Source organism: Cyprinodon tularosa, unplaced genomic scaffold (assembly GCF_016077235.1).
Source record: "Cyprinodon tularosa strain WSP-4 unplaced genomic scaffold, ASM1607723v1 ctg14, whole genome shotgun sequence".
Taxonomy (NCBI): Eukaryota; Metazoa; Chordata; class Actinopteri; order Cyprinodontiformes; family Cyprinodontidae; genus Cyprinodon; species Cyprinodon tularosa.
Window position 1 is genome coordinate 1,550,752 of NW_024038220.1, and position 20,801 is coordinate 1,571,552.

At 38.5% G+C, this 20,801-nt stretch overlaps 1 protein-coding gene across 1 annotated transcript; it reads left to right on the plus strand.

Annotated features, from left to right (window-relative positions):
- The first annotated feature begins 484 nt into the window (after positions 1–484).
- On the plus strand, positions 485–18,148 carry LOC119778872 (C1q-related factor). The gene is made up of 2 exons (XM_038278285.1): positions 485–1,851; positions 17,678–18,148. The coding sequence occupies exons 1-2, from the start codon at positions 1,225–1,227 to the stop codon at positions 17,855–17,857; spliced, it is 807 nt and encodes a 268-aa protein (XP_038134213.1). The 5' UTR covers positions 485–1,224; the 3' UTR covers positions 17,858–18,148.
- Positions 18,149–20,801: the final 2,653 nt, after the last annotated feature.

The window sequence follows — 20,801 nt, forward strand, 5'->3', positions numbered from 1 at the left end:
CCTTATTGATTTCTTTCATCCAAAACAAGATCCTTGGTTTGATAAAACCATGGAATCGATGCTCTAAAACAACCAATAAGAACTCACTTTGGTAGATTAAGTTAGAGAAACATGCTTACGGACAGGGAGAGAAATAAAAAACTCTGAGAGGAACTTAGCCTTAGTTGTACATGAGATTCCATTCTGGTGTTTAATGTGATTTAAACTTTATCAGTATGAGCAAAGAGTTGCTGGACTATGACTTTGTTCTCAGTATTTGGCAACTTCTTTAATTAGCACTTTTTTCTCTCGGAGGAGCGGTTAGTATTTCCAGGCCCCATGCATTTAAGTTTTGTGTCTACACATATCTGCATAAATCTTTAGAGCCCACCTCCAGGAAAAGAGAAAAAGAGAGAAAGGATTGTCTTTCCACTGCTCCATCTTTATTTTTAGAGGCTGGATGTTGATGAGAGAGAATAGAAAGCAAGAGGGTGAGAACAACATCACAAGTGGGGGAAGGAGGGAGAAAGGAAAGTGAAGAGGGAGAGCGAGGTGGCCATGGCGTTGTGTTGGTTCCTCTGTGTTTCAGGAGGCTGCAAGTCGGCGAGTCCTTCCTCTGAGCTAGCCGTAGAGAAAAGGGGACGTAACCGCACCAACCTTTTAAGCGATGGGGAGCAAGAGGGTGGGTGTGGGGTCTCTGGAGCTACTGCCATATAAAAAGCCAAGTCTGAGAGCACGGCACCAACTAACCACACACACACATCCACACACACACTCACAGTGGCTGCTCTGTATCTCTCATGCTCACCCACTCTCATTATTCTCTCCCTCTCCCTCCTTCTGTCTCGCTCCCTCTGTCTCTCACTCCATTCCTCTGGGCTCTGCATACTTCTTGCTTCTTCTCACAAGTCACATTGTGTTTGTAAGTACGCGCTGAATGTCTCCCTGTGTATGCTTGGGTTTCCTTAAGTATTTTTCTATGTTTGAGTGACTGCTTGCCTACTTGAGTATGACTGAGTGGAGCAGTGAGCTGTATTAAGTGTATGTGGGTCTCTGTCTCACCCTCACACACTCGCGACTCCTCTTGCAACTCTTTCTGGGATCTCCGGGTCCCTTTCCTCGGTGACAGGCTCCCCACACTAAACAGTCACCATTTCCGCCCCCGGGAGACCCACGCTGGCTGCGCAGCCCCTTCCCCGACTCAGCATCGGGAGGAAGACCCTGGTGGCGGCTGCTGTGGGGGTTATGCTGGTCCTGGTGCTGGTGGTGCTCATCCCAGTGCTTGTCAGCTCCGTGAGTACAGATGCCAGCCATTATGAGATGCTGGGCACCTGTCGTATGGTGTGCGATCCTTACCTGAACAAGGGCACTCCGGCCAGCAGCACCAGCTCCACTGGTCTGCAGGGTGAGGCAGAGGCACTGACTGACCACAGCAATGTTCTACCACCGTCCACCCTGCAGCAGGGCCCGCAGGGAAAACCTGGCAGGCCAGGAAAGCCCGGACCACCAGGACCACCTGGACCACCTGGGCCACCTGGTGAACCAGGACCACCAGGGCCAGCTGGACCCCCTGGTGACAGAGGGGATCATGGAAGGACTGGGATTTTGGGTCTTGGGGGTAACGGAGCTATCAGCACAGCCACCTACAGCACAGTTCCCCGGGTGGCTTTCTACGCTGGGCTTAAAAACCCCCATGAAGGCTACGAGATCCTAAAGTTTGACGACGTGGTCACCAATCTTGGCAACAACTACGATGGCATTTCTGGCAAGTTCATCTGCAGCATACCTGGTACTTACTTCTTCATCTACCATGTGCTGATGAGAGGAGGGGATGGCACAAGCATGTGGGCAGACCTCTGTAAGAACGGTCAAGTGAGTACTTTAAAAGTTTTGCTGATTTCTGTTGTTCCTTCTTTTCTCCTATGTGGCGCTCCTGCTTAAAGATCCATGTGTGTCCAAAGTCATCAGAAAGCCTCAACATAAAAAAGGATATTGTGAAAGGAAGCGCAGCATTTGTAGTCCAGATAAAAGCGCAAAGCTGTGGCGCACATCAAGCCCAGAGATAAAAATAAAATCAACACCGAAAATATATAGCCTATATAAAAATAAAGAAAGAGGCAGAAGTGATAACTGGTTGCAAAGCGTATCTTCCTAGACTGATGCGTCCCGAGATAAACGCGCGTCTAAATCCAGGGGATGGTGCGGGCTGTGCGCTGAGAGCGCTCCGGAGATCCTCTTTTTGCCTGGTCCGTTTGTTGGAAATTAGAACAGCTGATCGGCAGTTCTTTGTAACAGGAAACCGTCCTTTGCATCACTTAGGAGGGGAGATACTGAGATATTATTTTAAGGCTGCAAAAAACAAACAAAAAAAAAAAAACACAAAAAACGCAATGATGTCTTCTAGTCCTTTATTGACTTTTATTTTTTATGATTAATTTATCAGTTCTGTTTTTATCATTAATATTATGTGTGGAGTCGCATTTTTTTCTGTGACGGATTAAGTTTTGTAAAAACTGCTTCAGTAAAGGGAAGTAAATGCGCAACATCCAAGGAAAGCTTGACGGAGTCCGGTGCTTTACCCTCGCATCCACTTTCAAGGTCGAATTAAAAGCCTTTATGTGATTTTTCCCATCCTATTTGATGCTTTATTTTCTAATTGTATTGTGCGCCCTGAGGAGTTCTCTCCACAGGCGCATGTACACTTCAAAACTTCCAGCTATCCAGCACATCTTTTCTTTTCAAATGGCGCCAGCAAATTTGACTATAAAATGCTTAGTTTTCTAAATGTTTTTTGCACTGAAAATAAATCTTATCTACATGTGTGGATCCTTCCTGACATAAATCACACAAAAAAGACAACTAATTAGTTACTTAATTACAGTGATCTCAAATAGGGCAAAACCCCCAAATCTAACAATTTCAGGTGCTTTTACCATTTACATGTGAAGTTATTAGAAATGACAAATTCAGATGTCTTACTGAATTACCCTTCCGAAAATGTGTCTTTAATCTTAAAATTTATGCTGCAGAAGCTCAGCTGCTCTTTGTTTCATGTCACATAAAATCACAGTGAATTATGCACACAGAGACGCACTGATGTGATCAGAAATACAGCTGCTGGAAGACGTTCAATCTTTCTCAGCACATCAAGTCTCTCATAGATTGATTCTTACAATAAATTACAAAACCGTTTTAGAGGCTATTAGCCTCGTTTGTTGAGGGAAAGAGTAAAAAAACTGGAAATAAATCATGACAATTGCTTCAAAGAAAACCAACTTTAGACGCCATGTTTTCGATCAAAACTTTTTAAAGAGTATTTGCCTTTTATGATATACTCAGAAGATTACAACCAGATTTAACACTGGTGGGTTTACAGAGCTGATATCAGCTTGAACTCTCAGCCTGACTAAAAAAGGCAGAGGTTTATTCCTTCACCCCTAACTATATTCTTATAGAGAGTTATAGCAATCACCTTCTATGTATAATGCCTTACTCAACAGTAATGTTTATGGGTGGGTGTAAAAGCACTGATATATAGAATGGGGGGAAAGAACATATGTTCCTATAAAAACCCCTTCTGTTCCAGCCTCATTCCAATCTCAAGAGGAAGATGTGGAGGTACTTAAGTTAGCAGCATAGTGCTCATCTCCATAGACCCAGGTAATGCTTAAAAAGTGGCAACTGCTGCTCTGTCTCTGTCCTCCTCTGTCCCATGCACCCACACCTTATGCATAAATGAGTAGTCCTCTCGCTGTTTTTATTAGGTGGTGTGCTGGGTTTAATGGAAGAGCCCTCTGAGTATTACTTTGTGTAAATGACTTTGAATGGTTATAAATATTTGTCCAACTTATACTTCTTCACTGATAAAGTGCTGAAAGTCGAGCAGAAGCTCCGGCAGCCTTGCTTGTGCTTTACTCAGCTCATTAAAACTGCAAAAAGCTGTTGTGTGAGAGGGGGACAAAGGAGGTATGGGAATTGTGAACAATACCGGTATTTTATCATCTTTTGGACATGGCGAAGTGTTGGGATTTTTAGAACCTGCACAGCAATGTTTTCACCTCAGCTTCTACTCCTTCCTAATCGCTAGGTTGCATTCTTTTTCTTAGCTTTCACTTGTGCTTCTTGTTACTTGGTACAAAGCCACAGAACAATTCAAGCAATTTCCCCAGAACTTTGACAATCTTCTGGGCCAGACATGAACATGTAAGCCATTCTTGTTTTTTTTTTGCTTTCTTCAATGCTTGTGCTTCTTGACTCTGAGCCGAGGATCTAAAAGTCGCCTTAATGAATCGATGTGTTGCTGTAATCTCTCTTGGACATGTTCTCCGGGGACCTGGCAATGAAGACAAATTTTAAGCGAAGGGGATAAGAAAAGACGCAGTTATTGTGCTATTGTGCCATCTTGTCGATTTAATTGTAATTAAAAAGCTTGAACCAGATCCAGGATATGTTTGCTCCTCTCCTTTCAGTTCCCTTCTTAATATTGTTATTAATCTGCAAAAACCGTTTCAGAGTTAATTAAAAGCAATGACTTCAGCGTCAGTCTCAAGAGGACCATAGTGAATAATCACTCTGTCTCCTCCTTTAATAAGCTTCAACGTCCTTCGTGCACATGCCTCTTTCCTTGCAATTACCACTGCAGTCTCCTCCTTATACCTACACACAAACACACACCCTCTTGCTTTACCCCACTTCTAACCCGCTGCCTCGACCCACCCCAGCGGTGTAGTGCCCTCCAACTCTCCTCTAAAGTTCACAGATGCTTGCTAATTTTTTTAAAGGCACAAAGTTTTCATCTCAATAAAAAGAAAGTTTTGTTCCAAAAAAAAGTGGAACAAAAACTGGATCGTGACACCTTCCAATCGATTTCCTAAAAACGCATCACCTGTTGTATTGTTCATTGTTCTCAAGTGATGCATTGCTGTGTAGCTGAGTGAGTTAAAGCATGCTGCCTCCTCTCAAACTTTGCTTTTAAGGAAAACTTTTTTTTCTTTCTTCTTTTAACCATTAGGCTGCTTGGCTTTTAGTACAGTCACATGTCATTTAGTTGTCAAACCATTCGTCGCAGACCATCTCCACTCGTAAAGGCTGCCTCCGGGAGGTCTTCAGCTCTGATACACATGAACACAGATTGTTTATCCTGTTGCTGCATATCCAGGTGAAACCCACGCACAGTGTTTAGCATCTGGTGACAATTCCAGTATTTAACAGGGGAGCAGAGCCATCTGTGTTGAGTGTCAGAAGGATGTTAATCATAAAAAGAGATGCCAGTAAACCTATTAACACAACAACAGATGGGTTCTCTTTATTTTTCAAACTCAAAACTCAAAGTAATCACACTGCTGCAATATTTGATTTGACTTCATTTATTTTAGCATTCTAGTAATGTTTCGACCTTTGATTCTTCGTTGTGCACTGAGGAGCCTTTGTGTGTTTGCTTGGTGTAACAGAGGCACTCTGTCTGAAAGAGACAAGCAGGGTTTGAGAAAGCCACCCTTAGTCCCTCAGCCTTTTTGCTTTTGGTATTGATCCCTTTATATGCGAGTGTATACGCGATAGTGCAGGCTTTTCTTTCCTTCCTCTGACAGACCTGTTTCTTTTCCCAATGTGTGTATATCATGGCACTTCTTCTATAATCAGCTTGAGACGTAGCGGAGGCGGACCTTTGGCCTTGATCTGCTGTGTAATTGGACATTGGATTTGACACTCTGCCGAGTGGAACATTAGAGCGGGCCTAATTAGGTGCGAGAGCTATTAAATGAAGATTGGCCCACGTTGTTAGAAAATACCACAAAGATTGGAAATGTCAAGATGACGTTGGGCTGTCATATGGAAGCACGCTGGAGAAAATCTATCATTTCTTGGAGAAGCTTTTAAAGTTGTTTGAAAATTGCCCAACATTTTATCAGTTGTAATTCAATTGCTTCCTAAAATATTCACATCCTACAAAGTTGAATCTCAATACATTTTCAGTGTAATCACTTCGTTTGTGCTCATTTTGCCAAATTGCTTCATCAATGCAGTGTGGCATGGAGGTGACTGATCTGTGGCTCTGCAGATTGCTATAATAGCAGCCTTCAGATTGTCTGGAGTGTTGGGTCTGGTGTCTTTCATCTTACCTAAACCATTACTCCATACATTTTCTATGGGGTTTGGGTCAGCGGAGGTTCCTTGTCAATTAAGTCTAATAATAACATGGTCATTAATAGTAATTTCAGTAGTGTTGGGGTCAAGTCCTGCTGGAAAAATGAAATCAGCATCTATTTTAAACCTTTTAGCTCAGGGAGGCCTGAAATGATCTGTAAAGGTGGAAGAAAGCTATGCTGACTTAGGCTTAACAACAACAGAAAATGACATCAACAAAACCCCCACTAACCGTGAACATTCCTTAACAGCTCTAAAGCAGTTTGGATTACATGCCTCTCCATTCTTCCTCCACAGTCTATAAATTAAAATTTTGAATGAAACTAATTTGCTTTAAACATATGTAAATTATGGACCACTGATATATATAAAAAAAATATATCCATCCTTTGTCCAAGCGAGGAATACAGCAACTGTTAACAATAAAGGTTTGTGGCTCACTATCCTTTCAGGTTTGCAGGCATGATTCTGTGTAGAACATTATTTACCCTTTTGTCTTAATTATTATATTTATTATATTTTTTATCATATTATTTCATTAGCTGTAAATCCTCAAAGTGAAGACAATAGCACAAATATGCACTTAGCCCAGAATTTATGATACATTAGATTATCTTTACACTGCAAAACATTTTAATCTATTCAAGTAATTTTTTCTTAAAATAAGGGATTTTTTTTCTTGAATTGAGGAGGAAAGTGAGACACCTTACAAATGGAACAAGACAATTTACATTTAAAATAATAAAAAACAATTGTATTGTCTTATTTCAAGTGTATAATATCTAATTATCTTATGTTAAGAGTAAAAATACTCATTCTTTACTCATTTTTTAAAACTTATTTCTAGATTGTTTTTGCAGTTTTTACTTAATTAATGAAGTTGCACCTGTGCAGCTTTTTGAATGAAGAGCCTTTAAAGCACACAGTCTCCCCATGCAGACATTTATATGAATAGGAAGCTGGTGATACACTAATGTGTATTGTCTCATGTACAGAGCAATCCAAAACATGCAAACTAAAATAGGCTGGTCTCCTGTGACTAGCTGACTCAAGGATGCAGTGATGTTGACTCACAAAGCTTCTTCATTATAATGAGGGCCATGTGGGAGATCGACAAGTGCCCCTGAACCTCTTATGCAAACATATCGCTCTCTGTTTCTCCCCACGCCCCTGACATTTAGATGTCCCCTGAATTCAGGCTTCACTGAAACCCACAATTATCCTCTCCCTCTTAACAGGAAGGCTGCAAGTGGATGACTTAAAATGGCTTAGCTGTCTGCTGCATAACTCAGAGTGCTTAACACCTCTTGCCCCGCTCCGTTTTTAAAACAGCTGAGACTGCCCAGAGAGTATTGGCTGCTATATGAAAAACATACATCATAAGCAACCTGGCAGGATCCTCTTCAATCCAATACAGAAAGCCTTATTCTCAAATAGTCCTTTTTTATGATCTGTGTGCCTCTGGGCTTTCAAGGAACTCAACTGTAAAAATGGGCCTGGTGTTAAGGACTCAGCTCAGACAGTTCAATGAGCAGTGATCAAGGGTTTGGTGTTGGTGCTGGTGGCAGAAGCCTTAGTAATTAACTGAGTGTGATGAGTCAGGCACAGGAGTGAAAAGAGGGGCCGGATTGTAGGTCAGGGTTGATGCCCTTTTATCCAGCCCTGTTTTCTTTCAGCAGAGTTATCCGGTTTCCATTACTGGCTTGTGATGCTCACACTTTGTTTGTTGGATTCTTGGTGCAAGAATTTGGGATATAAGCAATAAACTGATGAAATATTGCACCAGACATAATATTAGAATCACTTTAAGCAAGTTTATCTGCAGGAGAGAGAAATTTGTGCAGCTATGCTGATTTGCTTTAAAGTAGGCTGTTCAGGTACGAGGAGAACAGCTGGTGAAATTAATTCAGGAGATTTTTTCTACTCCCGTCTGACAGATGGCAAATCTCCTTTTACCATTTCATTTTTCTTCTCATGTTTTCACTTAGGTTTCCTCCAGCAAATGAACCTGTAACACATGGTGCACTGTGACACGACAATTCTCTTGCATATCATCGTAGCCGCCTGGTCTAATTATTTTAGTAAAATTGTACCCCTTGTGTATGCCTGTAAAACAAGAAAAAGAAGGGGAAAAGAATGCTGATGAATGTGCAGCTTGTCTCTGGGTGTTATCCTTGTTACTGTGTGCGTTTTAAATGTGTGGGGCTTGGAAATGTTGGATCAGGGTTCAGAAGCAAAAGCAAAGTCATCTAAGCTGCCATTAGGCATGCTGTTCACGGCTGGAATGTTCAAACACAATTAGATGGCTGCACACTTTGATTTAAGAAGGACCGATAGACTCGTTGATCCAAAATGGAGGCTCAACACCAAACCAACAAATCCCCCCCCAAAAAAGAAAATCCACAAGATATGTCCGTTTGCCATTGAGACAAAGCCTTTTTGTAAGATAACTGCGCCCGGTGAGACATAGCAGACTTCTTAGACAAAAGATCAAACATTAAATTCTGAGGATTTTTATAATTATTAATATTAAAGCTATGAGAAAAGCTACGCTGATCTGAAGACTTTAATAAGCAAGGACGAGCGAGAAGTCTCTTGTTTTTAGCCATGATGCTTGTTTTTCAGAACTCTGAGAAATTGCTCAAGTTAGAGGAAATTCAGAGTTTCCTGAAACATGCATACATCAAATAATAAACCACAGCGCAGTTTTGGATTTTCTATCCTTAAACAATATTATTCAATCAAAACCATCAGGCTTATGAGATGACGGCTGCAAACACGCATGAGCGGCTACAAGGAAGACAACATCGCTGACACCTCATTTACCATCGCTGAGGCTGGCGCCTGCAGTCTCATGCTTTGTTTGTCCTGTCAAAGTTCCTTTACATATTCTGTGTCAAGGTCGCGCTGTGTCAGTCGGCTGTTTGTCCTGCTCATCACAGGCTACATATCTGCCACGCTGCCTGCATATGAACCCCACACTCTTATCCCCAACAAGTTTTTCTGCACTGGGATGGAAAACAAAAAACATAGAAAATAAAAGCTCTGAGAAGAACCCCTCCCCCCCATCATTATTTCAAAAATAGAGTCTGTATTCATGCATGTGTGTCACTAAAAGCAAAAAGAGGGGAGCTGCAGCAGTTAGCTTCAGATAGGCGTGAAAACCATTAGAGCAAAACAACCAAAATAAAACAAATGAAAAAATGTCTGTGGAAGAGCCTTGATTTTATGGGGTTTACTTTTAGCAGAGGTTTGCTTATTCACTCGTTTCACCACCGACAACAAAATCAACCAAACGCTTAACAAGAGGAGGCAATTTTTTGAAAGATGTATCTCTTTACAAACCTAATGAGGAGGGTTTCTTGACTATATGACAGTTTCTCTGACATTGTTCGAAGTTCCTAGCTCTTGGGCTTTTACCTGCAAAGCAAATATTTTGAGAAAATTTCATTAAAAAATCCCAGCTGACAAATCCTCCAGAGCCATCATCAGCTGCTTCTCCCCACGGGCCCACAGCACTAACCTTCTAATAAGATGGTGTTTACTTTCCACTCTCATGGCATGCCGTATCATTTTAATATGCACCGGACGCTCGCATCTGAGGATCGCAGTGGGAGGCGTTGTTTGCACAGTGATATGAACTGTGCTAGATTTAATCATGTGGATAAACAATAAAATTAAATAATTATTTTCTTTAATATATATATATATATATATATATATATATATATATATATATATATATATATATATATATATATATATATATATATATATATATATATATATATATATATATATATATGTATATATATATATATATGCTCCTCATAACCTTTCTTAAGACTTGTACAGTTCATATTTTTAAAGTATTTCCTGTTACTGCCCAGGGTCTTAAAGATTTTCATAACCTCGTCGTCTCCAACACAGCATTATTGGACTGTGAGGTTCAACATGAAACTGGGCCTAAAGACTTTCATGCAAATGTGAAGAATGCCGTCTTCATTGCGAGGAAGGTCAGAAAAATCTTCCTGCAATTATATAACTAGCTTCCAAAGACTCTTAAATGAGCAAAAGTGAAATATCCCTCTAAATGTCATTAAATGTTTGATAAGAAAGTTAAAATGAGGGGTACTACACCTTTCAAAGACTAACAAAAGAAGTTTTATCTGTTTCGTTTTTTTTATGAAAAGGGTCTAAAGTGGTTTATTTTCAAGACGATTATAAATTACATTTTTTTTACATTCAGAGAATTTGACTGGCTCTTATCAAGGTGGCATTTGAAGTACCTGGGTCTTTTTACACAGTTATGATCCGTTATGAGGAAGAAAAAGAAAAAAACTGAGGACTATTCAAGCTAGAAAGTGTGTGGGAGGGCATTCTGGATAAGGCCAAGGCTTACCAACTCCAAGCCGATCTCACAGCTTTATGTGGCCTCTGTTCTGTTCATGTATGTTTTTCTTTTTTTTCTTTTTTTATAAAGAAGCTCTGTTTAAAAGGCAGAATAAGTGTCAGCCTTGCTCTGCACTGACACATCTTCAATTCAGTGAGCTGAACTAAAGGGAAGGACAACTGAGACTGTTTTGAATCACAGAGAAATGAGAGTCGGATAACTCTTAGGAAGACTTCAGAGGAAATCTAACAGCTGGAATATTATCATGAACAGCTAAGTAGATAACACAAGGCGGCATGAAAATAAAAGCATAGCTGCAAGTGGTAGATGTTAGAAACTACTTTGTCGTGTTTGAAAATCTAAGCTGTTACACCTCACTATGAAAGAAATTGTAATGGGATGCTGTTAGGATATGAATTGTTATGAAAACACTTTTGCTCGGGATCAGATTTGTCCAGGTTAAGAGAACAGAGTCACAAACAGAAAGCTTTATTCATTAAATCGTCTCTCTTTGAGGTTGTAGTTCAAGAGCAGTTTGATTCTGTGACCTGCGGCAGCCGCCTCCGTGAGCCTCTCATTGTTTCCGTCTGGGAAAAAAAAAAGAAACAGTCTCTCAAATGTTTCCCTCACAGTTCTCTCCCTTTAGAGCTAACCCTTTTAAACATAGTGCCAATTTAAACGGCTCCAGTAAGTGTGAGTTATCTTGTAACAGCTAATCAAAACAATGGCTGCTGATTTTAAGCAAACTAATCTTTGCATTTGCTTTTTTGATACGTCTTCTCACGCCTCTGCACATCTTCTGCACAAATTAATGTTACTGCTGCAGTTATTTAAACCAAATTAACCTGGAGAAATTGACCTTAAAGCTCATTGCATTAAAAAAGAAAGGTGGAAAGAAAATAATAATAATATACCACATAAAGCTTAATTAAGGAATGAACTTCAAGTTAAACCTGTCTTGTATGTATTCATTAAACAAACATTTAACTTTCTGTTAGGGTTGTCACGATACTAAACCTTTCAACTCGATACCAATACTAAGTTAAATATTCGATACTCGATACCATTTTCGATACCACAAGGATTAAAACAAAGACTCCAACATTCTACAGAAATATTTTCATTAATAAACAAAATACAATAGATAAATACAATAAACAATAAGAACAATATTTTGAGCTTGTGTTCTTTGCACAATATTAAGCAAGCTTGATAAAAATAACTTATAAATTAAAATTAAGTGTCCTTTCTTGGCTATGCTTTGCAGACATAACAATGACACTAGCCAAACCAGTTAAAAAACAAAAATAATTCTCAGCAGCCCCAACTGTTACAAAAAACGACTGAAACTGAAAAGTGCACAGAATTATGCAATCACACAGTGTTCAGAAAGTGCATTTTCTGTTTAGGTGCCACTGGTGGTAGCACTGTATCGATACTTTTGAAAATAAGTATTGCATCCGGATACAACATTTCAGTATCGATACTTTTTTTTAGTATCGATACTTTTGACAACCCTACTTTCTGTACAGTTTTAGGAAGTCGCTCACTTCCTAAAACATTTGTTCATATATCTGCTGTTTTCTCTTCTTAAGCAGACCAATTCGCTATCAGTTATCCTCCATGTCACAGCTGGAAGTTTGCACACTGACCTCAGAGAAAACAAAGACTATTCATATTGAACCACAAAAGAAGAAAGGAAAAAAACATTTAAAATATAAAGAAACTATTGATTTGAATGCAGCCTTAGTGAACAGACCAAGTGACTAATAGGCTTGTTTAACCACTGGCTACATCGAATGATGTACAGTACTTTACTTGTTTTCCTCACTGGAGAAAATAATGATCTTTTTATTCACTTCTATTCAATTCAGTGGACAAATGGTGCAGCTGTCTTAGTTAGTAGATGTTTAATAGCACTGAGACATAGTGCAGATAGTAAATGGTGCTTTGCAAGAAGACATTTATCCGTACATTTATCAGAGTTTCATTTTTTTGAAAATCTTTTATGCTTTTTTATGCATTATAAGCATAAGGAGATATTAGAAATTCTTCTGTCTGTGATTGAGCTTAACTCTATGCTTCAAACATTTGCTTCTTTATAAAGATAGCAATTGTGTCATAAAAGTTAAGAGTTTGGTGTGATCTGTAGAAACCTGTTATTGATAAAGTAAACTTCTCCAGGAACTTTAAACCTGACTGTGGAGTACTGAGATCTGGGCATTCAGCACTGAGGCCCCAGATGTTTCTTAAATAGCCCCAGATCCTTTGAAGGAAATAAAGCAGTGTCCTTTTCAGAAAAACTTCTGACACACTGGACATGGTGCTCAGCAGTTTGTGCACATGTGACAGCTTGACTACACACACTGGTTGATGGGTCCTTGTGCAGGCTGTGGAGCTGGATGCTCTTGGGTACAGGTAGCTGCTGACTATTCTTAAAGTGTCTTCGTTCTTTAGTCATGCAGTAACTGTAGGTTTTTCCTAAGTTAGAGAAGTACAGCTGAGATTCTTAGGGGACATAAAGTTCCCTCTTGTTCTGCAGAGACAGAAGAACTAAGCAGATTCATCCATAGGTTAGAAGGCTTCATCTTTGATAAAGGAAACATCTTTTTTAAAATATTAAAATCATAAAACAATCTTCCTGTAAGAGTATTTATCTATTTTCCATTTGAGCTAATCTTAATAGGGCCTAATGAGCTGGTTTGTGTCTCTAATGGTCATTTGGTAAAAGGAGAAAGCCACATTGGTCGCCAGTTCATCTCAGTGCAACACAAAGACACAAAGGAAAGACAAGAACAGACTCAGGCCTAAGGGGAAATTATCGTAACCAGTTGACATTTTAATGAACCATAAGAGGAGAAAATTTAAAGCAGATCAAAAGAATAGACACTGATAACACTAAGACACTAATGCTCTTTTCTTTAACCATTCTTTTCTCATTTTTTATTTTGCTGAAATAGTCTGGTCCCAGTCATAATGGATATTAGTTTAACTTGACTGGTTTGAAATTGGTTTTATTAATTTAATTACTTTTTTAAACTGATGGGAATGGTAAAATCATTATTTACAATAAGCTCACAATAGCTTTGGGATGCTTTTAAAAAAAGTTAATGATAAATCCTGGCTTAGTCCCCAAACAAAGAATTAATCAAATTATTTAAAAACTTTGTATAGCTGTGCACATTTGCTTTTTTGTTCAAGTTAGTTTAAAGTGATGTAAAACTCCAGCATACAGGCACAGAAATTGCATGGCGCTCTAGGTTTTATTCATTTCATTGTAGGATCCTATCAATGCCTCTGACTTCAACCATCGGCTTTGAAAATTGTGATGTTGAGTATAGTCAAAAATAATAGTAATATGTTGTCTGCAAATTACATTAAGATATTTAACATCTATTAAAAAGGAATAAAAATCTCAGGCATCTAAGAAGTGGGAAATTTCACCCTCTTTTGCTTTCTGGCAACTAAAACATGATAATATAGAGGTGAGCGCAGCTTTTATGAGATTTTGGCCACATTACATTATTATTTATGTGAAGAGAGCAACAGAAATGTTAAAGGATGTAATTATACTGACAAAAGCAGTTTGGAAATGATTAGAAATAAATGTAAAGACTGCAAACTATTAAAATTTTACAGTTAGGAAGTTTTAAGTGCTGATGCTTGATCTAAACATATATTTATTTATCTAATTTGTGTGAAATATATTGGTAGATAATCTTACCAACTAGCTTAAATAAGAAGTATATTTCATCAAATTTTAACTCATATTTGGATCAATTGTGCAGCATACAAAGGACAAATTGATGCCACCCTTGTGAAAAATCTGCAGCTTACTTCTACGAATCTGCTGCTCAGTAAATGAGTTGCTCTTTCTGTTGTTTCCAATTAAATACTTATCTGCTTAGCTGTGTTTCTTTCACATACTGTAGAAGTTACTCCTGCATTATGGCTGCTGTGTTTTTTTGTGTTTGTGTTTGTACTGATCTTCTCAAACCCAGACTAGACAGAAGGTCATTCACACTAAAGTGTTTTTTTGCTGTGAAATGATTTTCTCTCTACTGTTGCTTTGTACATTTTCAATATGTAGAATTGCTGCAAAATCCATAAACCCAGTGCAAGTGGCTATCCAATATTACAAAGGCATGTTAAACTACATGCTGGTCCAGGAGGTGTGAACTCTGCAAAGTATATGACTCCAAGCATTCTGCTGGATTTCCTGAGATTGAAAACGCTACTGAACATGGAGGAACATGGAAGCAGATGTATTCCTCTTTTCTCTGTTACTGCAGTCAAAGACAGCCAAAGTGATAAATTCTCAATTACTTTGTTTTACAAGTTTGTTATGCACAGAAATTAACTGAACTCAATTAAACTTTACTTGGCTGCACTTTAAATAAATTCAAATCTAAGTTGTTCCAGAAGTTTATTGCTTTCAGTTTGGTTTTCATTATATATTGATGTTAAACTGGACTGGGATCAAGTGGCACTGTTGCAGTGCACAATGTCATTGATTATCTATATCTGTCCTTTAGCAAACATTGCCAATGTCCAAGAGGAGTAAAGTAAGGAGTGAGCTTAATGCTATTGGACATAGATATCCCAAGAAAACTTAATTTTTTATATAGGTAATTTTAGATAAATTTTAAGTAAATTTAAAGTTGGTTTAAAAGGCAGTGGTAGCATTTATTTACCTAAAAATCCATTCTTTAAGGTACCTTAATGTGAGCAAACATTATCCAACAAAAAGACAAACAGTGATACCAGAAACTAAACTTTTTCTTTTTCACAAGTCATTTTAATTTAGGGAAAAAATAGACACAAAGTTGTGCATTGTCTTCACACTCTACGCATCAGCTTAACATAAAATCCCTACACTGTATGCTGCAGCTGTCATATGTAAAATATGCCACAAAGTGTTGATTTTTGCCCCTTATACAGAAACCAAATGCATTGGAATAAGCTCTGTTTTAGGGATTGTGTGGCACAGAGACTTCCTCTCCAGAGAGATGCTGAGTGTTTGTAGTAGAGCTCTTAATTACCCAGGACAGGATACTGAGAAGCTGCACCAAATGCCCTGTAGTCAGGCTCAAACTCACTGTCACAGAAACAGCTATGTGAGCAAACACAGATGAAAAAAAAATGGCTTCTATTTAACTCATTTATTATGCAGATCATTGCTTGTTAGTTGTTATCACATATTCCTGTTGGGCGTAAAAGAGAGATCCCTGGTTGTTATTTATTTTTGCTTTTTTTTTAAAATGTTTTTCTGAGTGATTTCCTTCGTGGTGAAAAAAACAGTCGTTTTTTTTCCCTTGAGCTTCTGACTGTTTCTTTCTTTAGACCTTTTGTTCCAAGGTTTAACCTGAGTATGTTTTTTCTGTCTTCTTTTTTTTTCCTTTCCTTTATGAAAGACCACTGGCTCAATTGAAACCATAAATCTGCTTGACAGAAAGGCCTGAGGTTTAACTGTCCCTCCTGTAGGTCCTGTGGGTTAAATTTCTACAATGTCCAGTAATTCTTTTAACTCCACACTTTAAACTTTTCAAGAGTCAACAAATTTAGAGGATTTTTTTTATATTCTTTGTCAAAGTCTTAGATTAGGTTTTTGGATTTCATTTGCATTCATCAGACGCCATGAAATCTTTACCATAAAAAGGAACTATTTGAATCAAGACGGTGTCAGAATTATGTTGTGAGGATGCTTCTGTTCCAAGTGGACAGGGAAGCTGCCCATACGATGAAGCTGAACACTGGGAATCCTAAAAACAAATCCTAGTGTGTAATAGACTTAAGATTAAGGTGAGGCCAAAAATGTGACCCTAAATCTACAGAGAGCTACAGAGCAACAATATCATGGCTCTGATCTTTACACTTTCATGTGGAAAAGGGGGCCAGTAAAGCCCAGACCAACAATCATTTATGAATTTGTGTCATGACATGATAGATATACTTCTGCTTTTCACCTAATTTAAAAGAGCTTAAGCTATATTTACAAACCAGAACAGACAAAAATTCCAAGCTCTGCAAAAACATCATATCCCAAAGATCTGAAGCTGCGATTGAAGCCAGAGGTGGTTTGACTCAGTTTGATGCACACAGATGTTTTGGGCTGTAATTCTTATAAATTCTTATAAAAAAAAACTAAACAAACTAGTTATTTGCCCGGAACTTAATAATGATGAACTGCTTTGTGTTTTTCTCTTATAGGAATCCTAAGTAAAACATGGGGATGTTTGAACAGACTGTGGGATAACTGAGTAGGGAGAAATAAAGCAAAACATGAAGTTGAAGTTGCAACCAAATCAATAAATTTATTTCACCAGGATGCATAAAAATAAACATTTAAATTTTTTAACTTGTCTTCCTTTTCTCAATAAACAATTTTTCTGACTTTGTAAATATCACACAGAAAACACCTGAGGTTTGTAGATGATGTGATGAGTTGTGAAAATAATAAATGGGTTAACATTTTTTGCTAAGCAGTTTGCAAAAAAATCAAAAAGTTGAAATACTGATCTAGCTTCAATTAGCAGTTTTGAACAAAGTATGCCATTGTTTGTTTGAAATGCAAACTTTTTTTCTTGAGTGTATCATTTTAACATATGTTAGGGAAACATGCTATCTTTAATATTTCCTTGGTGCATCTTTTTGTTTCATTATAATGAAAATAGGACAATGACACCTCCAATACCAACAGGCATTTGTTGTAAAATAATATTTAGTCTTTTTACAACTCAGACAATACAAAATGGCAATATGTTCTAATGTATTTAATTTCTTCATATTTGTGTAAATTCCATAAAAAACCTCTAAAAAATTGATCCAGATCCAAACTCTGAATGCTTATAAATTGCTTTAATGTCATTGTTTTATGGTGCCACAATCTGAATTGCATGTATTAGTTTTTAATTCATTAAACAAAATAAAAAAAAAATTATGTTTAGACTGTTCCACCTGCCTTCAGTCTTTATGTCAGTTAAATGTATATAAAAGAAAGTATGTCTGATCCAAACAGGTATTATATTTCAGATTTAAAATTGGGTTTCTAATGTCGTATTACGTCTGATTCTGTTGCTGTGTAGATTGATATATTTATATATACACATATGAAAACATGGAGTAACCAATAAGCCTTTCCATCTCCCTGTATTTCTGCAGGTTCGTGCAAGCGCTATTGCTCAAGACGCTGACCAGAACTACGACTACGCCTCAAACAGTGTCATCCTCCATCTGGACGCAGGCGATGAGGTGTACATCAAATTAGATGGAGGCAAAGCCCATGGCGGCAACAACAACAAGTACAGCACCTTCTCTGGCTTCATCCTCTACGCAGACTGAGAACAAACAGACAAAGAGACTGTCAAAAAAGGAAGATACTCAGAGACACAGTTTCATGACCACGGGTGGGGGTGGGGGGAGGCTTTGGGTTTGTTAAAAAAAAGCCAGAATGCTCTCTAGTTTTCCTAATTCTCTCCATCATCGCAGTCACCTCTGCTTCATATCCATCAGCCAAGACGTCCTGGCTCCGCAGCCAAGCCCGGATGGAAAACTCCCAGAGGACACACTGAGACCAGCAAGCAGGTGGCCAGGGAGGAGCGGGGTGTTAGTTCTGCTGGTTTTCCACACCCTTTGCCCGAAGCTCCTCACTTACAGTGTCTCTCCTCTTTAGCCCTGCTCCATTGCACAGAGATATCAACAGAAACAACAACCCTGCAAAAGTGGACGATTCCACCTCTTTACTCCACAGTGAAAGCAGTCAGCTGGACCTTCAATGGACGAGACTGACTGAAACATGTAGTGTTGTTCCGTGCAAACTTACCTTGATTGTGATTTTATTTTGTTGACATGCATAATATTCTACACAAAACAGATTTAGAAAAAAAGGAATATATTTGTCCGTTGTAAAGATATCCTATTTGAATGAGAGATGTTATTTGTGATGCATATAAGAGATCTAAGAGCTGGAAAAGAAATATTTAAATTAAGACTTTCAGTATTTTATTGCGGTGGGTGTTTTTTCTTCATCATTGGGTATTACAAGGTATCTACTGTATGTATTATTCATGTGGAGAATAATTATACATCCTGCACTTTCAATATATATGGAAAAGGTAACATCTCATATAGACGATGCCCCCTCACTCTGTTTCTTGCACTCTCACACTATGTCCTGCGTCTCTTCGGATTAAAGCAGACTTTAAATAATCTTTTCTTTGTTGTGGCTTCGTGTTGATGCTCCAGTTGGCACAACAAGCCATGTGAAGAAGTGAAATCTTAAGATTCAGGGGTTGCATAGCACTGATCCTTTGTTCTTTTGTGCCACGGTGAGCTCATAGCTTTCTTAGGCAGCAAGGGAAAAAAAAATCTGGCTTTTGGTGCAGAGGGCAGAAGGGAGAGTCCAACAGATGGGGAGGTAAAGAAGGCATTAGGGCAATGTAACAGTGAGTGCACAATTTTCTTGTTTCAGTGTTTTTTGTGGGAAGTCATCCATTCATTAGCTACATACAAAGTGACGTACAAGCATTATGGTAAGATCTGTTGAACATAGTGGCCTGACAGCTTGTGTGAGAGTGAAACTGATTGGATTGGTAAGTTTGTCTCTCATGATTGCGTGTCTGAGTGTGTGAAGCATGTTGGTGCGTGTCTGCCATTTACCATGTGACATCTTTTTCCTTTTTTTTTTTTTTTCCAGAGTTGCAGTACTCTTTGCTACAGCCAATGACAGATATTTAATCCATCAGCCAATGAGATTGCGTTCTTTAGGGTGGAGCCTCTGTAGATAAGAGGAGAAGAACAAACAGCTTTTAATTGAAATCTATGACTTGTTTATCTTATCTTTTTGGAACTGTTGAATACATTTAAATAATAAATGGGATTATTTTTTTTTTTTGAGTGACTCGTCTCAAGAGAGTTCTTGAATCCCAAATACACTAATTAGGAAAAATGAATTTCAAAAGATCTCATTCAGTCGGCGAGACTAACTAGCTAAAGCAAACATTATGACTGGAAAATTGTGTGTCTTGTTCTGTGTAAGCGCTGAATCTTATTAATGGGCTCACAGAGCAAACATAATAATAATAATAAAAAAATGTCTGCAGATCCCTTGTCTGTCTTTTGCCTCAATGGAGGGAAGTATATTTAGGGTGAGGGGCATCTGGGAAGATATGTTACTGTTTATTCAACCCAAAGTTATTCCTGGAGATTATCTACATCTGGAAAAAGGTGCACTTGCAGATAATGACCTTCCAAGTATAGAAAGTGGTGAAGTTAAATAAAAAAAAGAGCTTTGAATGGAGATGAGTCCCTAAGTGAAAGCAGGCTATTCCTCAGCTGGCAATCACAGTGTCTTTTAGCAGATTCCCATCGACAGAGGGAAGATATACCCAGTGAGAAAGTGAGGATGGAGGAGAATATACGGGGGGAGGAAAGATAGGCGAGGAGCAGAATATAGTTTGACAAAGACAGATGGAAATGCGAGAGAAAGAGTAGGCTATAGAGAGAGGTAATGGGGAGGGAATGGATGGGGAGGAGGAGGGCAAAGTGAAATCTAAGGAAGACAGACAGACAGAGAGGCATGCTGGTGCCGATTTGGGGTGACGAGGGAGGAGTGCTGGATTGTTTTCAGGGGAGACTGATTCCCTATCGGAGCTGTGTAAGGTGTCAGGAGAGATTAGTGAGCCTGAAGCTGGAGGGGAGAGGTTGCGATAGCTTTAGATTGGACGAGTGTCAAGGACTGGACGTTCCTCAGACCTGCTAGGAATCGGATGTGACACTGCTTGCCCTACCTTGATCTTTATAGGATCATGCACACATCTGTCCGTCATTTCATTGCTTCACTTCAGTAGACAACAAGTTCATCACATTCACAACATTGGAAACAAAGGTATTAGAGAAAGGGGATAGGAGTGGTGTACTGGAGAAATGTCTTAAAGCTGTATTCTAAATTAATAAATCTATTCATAAAATGTTTTTGTTCTTTGTGCTTAAAAAAAACTAAATCCAAAAGTATTCATGTTCACAACACAGGTCAGACCTTTAATGTATGATGGGAATGTTTTAGTTCAAACCTCAGCAGTAGGGATATCTTCAGGAATATCCAAGTCTGCTTGCTTTAATTGTCTATATCTGATAGTAATACGGTGGAAAAAAGTTTATTCAGAACTTTTATTTTCTTACATTGATTGTAGACAAGTATCCACTGACTTTTCAGTGTCACACAAGATTGTTCACATCTTTTAGAAAAATGCTCTGATTTGAACCTTTCACCACTCCATTAATGCAT

What these genes read in the sequence shown, in the direction of transcription:
- LOC119778872 (XM_038278285.1), top strand. Translation starts at nt 1,225, where the DNA reads ATGCTGGTCCTGGTGCTGGTGGTGCTCATCCCAGTGCTTGTCAGCTCC. An exon ending in ACCTCTGTAAGAACGGTCAA is followed by an intron (nt 1,852 to 17,677) that starts GTGAGTACTTTA and finishes GTATTTCTGCAG; the next exon opens with GTTCGTGCAAGCGCTATTGC.